Raw genomic sequence first — 6,583 nt, 5'->3', positions numbered from 1 at the left:
TAGTTCTTCTCTGAATTCTTATTGCTAGAAATATATTCACAAATATAAGCAAGATTAAGAATTTCAGTGATGAAAGGGTATTATGACAAAGTAGTATTCTCACAACAGCTATTGCCTAGACTTTTCTGAACTGCTGTATTCTAAAATGATTAATTTATCCTCACCAATACAGTCTGCAATTATGTTTTACTAGGGAAGTTGATATGAGGGAAATGGATACCAGAATTTAAGGGCTAAGATCTTCAGATTGTCAAACCTGAACAGACCATTGCATTTCAGCTTTATCATTGTAATGATCCAAGTAGCTGATGTCAGACTGAGCTGAAGATTGGGTTCACTCCTGTTTTATAATACATTGCTTTATGAAATATAAGGGGGCTGAGGGGGAATCTTTCTTTTATCAAGATAGAGATAAGGGTTGAGTTCTCAGTTCTGCTCCCGGTGCAGAGCTCTTGCTTCACTGTAGAAATCTAAATGCCATCTTCGTTTCTGACTGGGTGGTGTCATGGAGAATAGCCTATGGTGTGTTACATAAGGCTGCCAAACAGGAGACACGGGTGCATTATTGATTCTAAACATAAATAAATAGGTCTGGAAGAGGCCTGCAACTTCCAGAGTTGCCAACGTGCTGTTCTAAATACGGCTTACAGATTCAGGATGGGGGAATAACAGCACGTTTTGTTAAAGGGAAAATCAAACTTGTGTTGAAGCACTCACCACAGAACTCACTCTTTAATTTCTGAACCAGTCTGTTTGGCTCACCTATAACATGACTGCATATGAAGCAACATAAAAGAAAGTCATGCGGCTCTTCCTATATGACTGCACAGATGAGTTGGTTCACAAATTGTGCTGCGAGTCTTAGAGAACTGCTGACAAAAAAAAAAAGCAGGCTTGTAATAGCTCTGCTGAGAGGAGAGAATAAGTCTAATGAAGTTTTAGAGGTTGCTCCCTCTAGTTAGACTGGACTTTCCCCAAGGACATTGGTAAGAGATGAGAGATGATGGCAAGAACATCACGTGAACTTCTGATTAGGAACAGAAGCTTAAAAAGCAGCTCAGACCTACACATGCTGTTGTACAAGAAGAAAGCAGCACTGACATGTTCAAGTGGAAAAGAAATACTTCTGCAACAGGCTAAAAGCAATGTTTGGTAGCCTGAGTCCACAGACCTTTTGGGTTTTCCTGGTAATGCCCTGAGTGTGTAATTTACACCATTATCATTAAAATGGTATGCTCCTACATTCCTCCAAGATCTTTTCCCCAAATTTACTATAGCAAAACAATTCAAATGATGAAATAAAAAGGACAGAGGGAGTAGTATCAGGGTAAGCAGTAATCCAGTCAATGCAAGTTAACTCTTCAGCTGATTATCAGCACATCTGAGCATGAGCACAACCCATACCAGGGCCTTAGTAGTTACTGGGACAAGTTTTGTCTGGAGCTGTCGTGCATATTTTGTGCCTGGGCAGATAATATATAGCTAAAAGCTTAGGGCCAAATTAATGAAATGTCACTTCTAAGTCTGATAAAACCTGTTTGATTACAGCTACACTTAAATGAGGTTTCAACTTAGTTTTGCTGCAAGAACTGCTTATTTTGCTAATCAATATTGTTGTGTTATTTCTCAGTCCATTTGTTCTCTCCATCTCTTGTTTCTGTACATATGTTATTCAGGCAGGAATTGTCGTTTTACTCTTAAACAAGAGAGTGAGTTTGTATTGGAGCTATCAAAACGGGTTCTCATGCATTGTTCCTAAGGGACAATCCTCACAAGGATTCAAGGAATAAAGAGGACCATCTTTTCAGCTGAGATGGATTTTACCAACCAGCTCTCTCTGTATAGCTCTGGCATTTCTCCCCGCTCCATAGGATGCAATCAACTGAATGAAGTAGCAGTGAATTACAGGAAGAGATAGTTCAGTGATGAATCAGTCCCTGGTCTAGCTACAACAGAAACCGACACCCTCCCCATCAAAGAAATATGCATATGGGATATACAGAGCAGCTCCTCTTGGAGGCAGGGAGAGCTGACAGTTTCCATTTTCCATTGACTTCTTTTGGATTTCTCCAAGGTCAGAACCCGTGTGAAAAAAAAACACAAAAGTCCAGGATCTTTGGAAGAACAGTTATTTAAGCATGTACGGTATTTCTCGTCAGAAACCGAAGCTCTTCCATCTCAACACTACAGACACATGCTACACAGAAGAGGCGGAATCCTCACGTCTTGTAAACAGGCTTTGAAAAACACACTGATTGAAACCAGGGCGTTTTTGAACGGGAGTTGGAGCATCTGTCCTAACTGCGCGAACACAAATAATTCCGGGCAAGGCTGTAACATGTTTTCTATGTGGGCTACTGCAGCACAATGCTGAAAGCTGGGGACAAAATGATGATGATTGAAGCGTACCACGTATTGAATCCTTCTGTCAGGTAACACCTCAAGTCCATGGGCAGCAGACTTAGCCACGGTTTGAAAGGAGATGCCCAAAAGCAGCTCCTCGGGTTCAAACAAGCGCTCAGCCTGGTATTTCGCTCTGCTTACTAGAACTGGAATATGTTGAAGTGCTCGTCTCCAAGTAAGGAGGAACAACTTGGGAGGAACCGCCGCCGGTTTTCGTGTCGAACACACTTTCATCGAAGCGCTTTCCTCGCTCCGAGTTAATGGCTTCTTGGCTGGGGCTGCGGGCGGGCGGTGACGACGGACAGACACGCGGGGGCGTTTCGCGAGCGGTCGCCCCGCAGGAACACGCAGCAGCAGGGCTCCCTCCCCGGACCCCTCCCCAAGCCCCCCCAGCTGCTGCTTGCGGTGGGGAAAGCCGGGTGCCGTTCCCGGGGGGGGTCCGGGGAAAGCCGGGTGCCGTTCCCTGGGGGGGTCCGGGGAAAGCCGGGTGCCGTTCCCTGGGGGGGTCCGGGGAAAGCCGGGCGCCGTTCCCGGGGGGGGTCCGGGGAAAGCCGGGTGCCGTTCCCTGCCTCCTGCCCCCCGGTGCCCGCAGGCTGAGGGGGCGGCCGGGAGAGGGGGGGAAGGCGCGGCCCGCGGGGCTGTCAGCCGGCCAGCCTCAGCCGAGAGAAGGCTGCCAGCTGCCTCGGCCGTCCCTGCCAGGGAAGCAGGGCCGAGTTCTCCTCCTCTACCCGAGGGGGCGGCTCGGCGGCCGCTCGGCCCTGACAGGACGGGGGTGGGGGGGGGGGGGAGAGGGAGGCGGGAAGGAGGAGCGTGTGTGTGTCTGTGTGTGTAGGGGGGGGTTGTGTGTAAGAATTTCTGCCGCCTTGCGACCAAATAAGGGTAAACTCCCGGCCGGCTGCCGGGGCACGGCCGGCAGCGGGGCCGGACTCTCAGGAATGACAAACACGGGGAGGCGGGCGGCCCCGCGCGCGCCGCTCCCGGGCTACGTGCGGCCCCGGCCGGGCGGGTCGCTTAGCGACCACGCGGCCCCGCCCCCGCCCGCCTGCCCCATCCCCATTGGACAGCGCCCACGTCAATCTCCGGGTGGAGGCGGGAACGTTCCAGCATCGTCTCGGCGAGGGGGCGGGGCGAAGGCGAAAGGCGAGCGGTGATTGGCCGAGGGCGGCGGCGCCCGCCGCGAGCCGAGACAGATCTAGAACAAACAGGAAGGAGCGCGGCCGGGCTGAACGGCGCGCGGGGAGGGCTGGGCTGAAGGGGGGGGCTCCGCAGTTCTGATTGGCCCGGGGGCAGGGGGCGGGTTCCCTTCGGCTCCTCGGGAAGACGATTGGCCAGCAGTAGCAGGCGGGAGTCTGGATTAGTCGGCTGCGTTCTGGCAGGTTCCAGAAGGCGGCGGGGCCGGCTATAAAGAGGGCGCCGGCGGCGCCGGGAGGGCAGATCGCGCCGTGGACGGGAGCGATAGCGGGTGGTGGGAGAGACGAGCGGGAGCCTGCTGAGAGAAGCCTGTCATCATGTCTGGCAAAGGGCCGGCAATCGGCATCGACTTGGGCACCACATACTCCTGCGTGGGCGTCTTCCAGCATGGCAAAGTGGAGATCATCGCCAACGACCAGGGCAACCGCACCACGCCCAGCTACGTGGCCTTCACTGATACGGAGCGCCTCATCGGAGATGCTGCCAAGAACCAGGTGGCTATGAACCCCACCAACACCATCTTCGACGCCAAGCGCCTCATCGGCCGCAAGTTTGATGACCCCACGGTGCAGTCCGACATGAAGCACTGGCCCTTCCGTGTGGTGAACGAGGGTGGTAAGCCCAAGGTGCAGGTGGAGTACAAGGGTGAGATGAAGACCTTCTTCCCGGAGGAGATCAGCTCCATGGTCCTTACCAAGATGAAGGAGATTGCTGAGGCCTATCTGGGGCGCAAGGTGCAGAATGCTGTCATCACGGTGCCTGCTTACTTTAATGACTCCCAGCGCCAGGCCACCAAAGATGCTGGGACCATCACTGGCCTGAATGTGATGCGTATTATTAACGAGCCGACGGCAGCTGCTATCGCCTACGGCTTGGACAAGAAAGGTACCCGGGCTGGAGAAAAGAATGTGCTCATCTTTGACTTGGGAGGGGGCACTTTCGATGTTTCCATCCTTACCATTGAGGACGGCATCTTTGAGGTGAAGTCCACAGCTGGTGACACCCATCTGGGTGGGGAGGACTTTGACAATCGCATGGTGAACCATTTTGTGGAAGAATTCAAGCGCAAGCACAAGCGCGACATTGCTGGCAACAAGCGGGCGGTGAGGCGCCTCCGCACGGCTTGCGAGAGGGCGAAGCGCACCCTCAGCTCCTCCACGCAAGCTAGCATTGAGATCGACTCCCTCTACGAGGGCATTGACTTCTACACCTCCATTACTCGTGCCCGCTTTGAGGAGCTCAATGCTGATCTCTTCCGTGGCACTCTGGAGCCAGTGGAGAAGGCCCTGCGTGATGCCAAGCTAGATAAGGGCCAGATCCAGGAGATTGTGCTGGTGGGGGGCTCTACCCGTATCCCCAAGATCCAAAAGCTGCTACAGGACTTCTTCAATGGCAAAGAGCTCAACAAGAGCATCAACCCTGATGAAGCTGTTGCTTATGGTGCTGCTGTGCAAGCAGCTATCCTCATGGGAGACAAGTCTGAGAATGTGCAGGATCTGCTGCTGCTGGATGTCACCCCTCTGTCCCTGGGCATCGAGACAGCTGGTGGAGTGATGACTGCTCTCATCAAGCGCAACACCACCATTCCCACCAAACAAACTCAGACCTTCACCACCTACTCAGACAACCAGAGTAGTGTCCTGGTCCAGGTGTACGAAGGTGAGAGGGCTATGACGAAGGACAACAACTTACTGGGCAAGTTTGACCTAACGGGCATCCCCCCAGCACCCCGTGGAGTCCCCCAGATCGAGGTAACTTTTGACATCGATGCCAATGGTATCCTGAATGTGAGTGCTGTGGACAAGAGCACGGGTAAGGAGAACAAGATCACCATCACCAATGACAAGGGTCGCCTTAGCAAGGATGACATTGACCGCATGGTGCAAGAAGCAGAGAAATACAAAGCAGAGGATGAAGCTAACAGAGACCGGGTGGCAGCCAAGAACTCCCTCGAGTCCTACACTTACAACATGAAGCAGACGGTGGAGGATGATAAACTGAAGGGAAAGATCAGTGACCAGGACAAGCAGAGAGTACTCGACAAGTGCCGGGAGGTCGTCTCTTGGCTCGATCGTAACCAGATGGCTGAGAAGGAAGAGTACGAGCACAAGCAGAAAGAGCTGGAGAAACTCTGCAACCCGATCGTCACAAAATTGTACCAGGGAGCTGGAGGGGCTGGAGCGGGTGGCTCTGGTGGCCCCACCATCGAAGAAGTTGATTAAAGAGGACTGAAATACAGACTGGTTTATGGACAGTCACTCCATTCTTTGCTTTTTTGTTTTGGTTTTTTTTGTTGTTTTTTTTTTCTAACGTTTAAGGAAAACGTCCTTACCGATAACAGAGTTTGTTCTGTTGGGTGTGTATAAAGGCAGATCTGTCAGCTTGGTTTTGATAAAAGGGAAGGCACGTCCTGCTTTATAAGGTTAGTAATAGACAAGTTTTGTTAATTCAGATACAGCCGTTTGTACTCTGGATGTTTGTCTCTGTTCAAGTGTCTCTTCTAACGCAACCACTTGCCTGTTGCAGTTGACAAGTTTCAAGTTATGCATGAAAATCTTTACAGAGATTATAAAAGAAATATGCCAAATTCGGCTTCTGGAAATTTTGGTAATAAATAAAATATATTTAAAGCATAAACTTCTCCTCCTCTCTCTGAAGGGGCTGTAGTGGGGGATGTGTGGGGGGGTGAGGAAGACCTTCCTGGTACTGTTTGTGTGCCCCTTGGACCCTGCTCTGCTGTGGGGTGGGTGCTGAAGCCTGCTGAGCTGGGGGGTGGGCTCCAGAGGGGTGGCTGGTGCCCCCTGGAAAGGTGGTTTGAGCAGAAAATTTGTTGGGGGGTGGTTGGGGGGCATCTTGATACTGTATCAGGGCTTGGGGTGGCAGCCAGCCTGAGTGCAGCCTGGTCTGGGTGGCCACCAGCTTCCCCTACAGGGCCCTGAGGAGGGGGTGCAGTGGTGTGGCAGACCCCAAACCCCACAGCGGGGGAAGT

At 52.1% G+C, this 6,583-nt stretch overlaps 1 protein-coding gene across 1 annotated transcript; it reads left to right on the top strand.

Annotated features, from left to right (window-relative positions):
• Window positions 1-3,644: 3,644 nt before the first annotated feature.
• On the top strand, window positions 3,645-6,231 carry HSPA2 (heat shock protein family A (Hsp70) member 2). The gene has a single exon (XM_051621664.1). The coding sequence runs from the start codon at window positions 3,912-3,914 to the stop codon at window positions 5,814-5,816; it is 1,905 nt and encodes a 634-aa protein (XP_051477624.1). The 5' UTR covers window positions 3,645-3,911; the 3' UTR covers window positions 5,817-6,231.
• Window positions 6,232-6,583: the final 352 nt, after the last annotated feature.

This window comes from Apus apus, chromosome 5, assembly GCF_020740795.1.
Source record: "Apus apus isolate bApuApu2 chromosome 5, bApuApu2.pri.cur, whole genome shotgun sequence".
In the NCBI taxonomy this organism is placed as follows: Eukaryota; Metazoa; Chordata; class Aves; order Apodiformes; family Apodidae; genus Apus; species Apus apus.
Note: the sequence above shows the minus strand (reverse complement) of the source record. Positions and strands in the feature narration are given on the sequence as shown.

What these genes read in the sequence shown, in the direction of transcription:
- HSPA2 (XM_051621664.1), top strand. Translation starts at nt 3,912, where the DNA reads ATGTCTGGCAAAGGGCCGGCAATCGGCATCGACTTGGGCACCACATAC.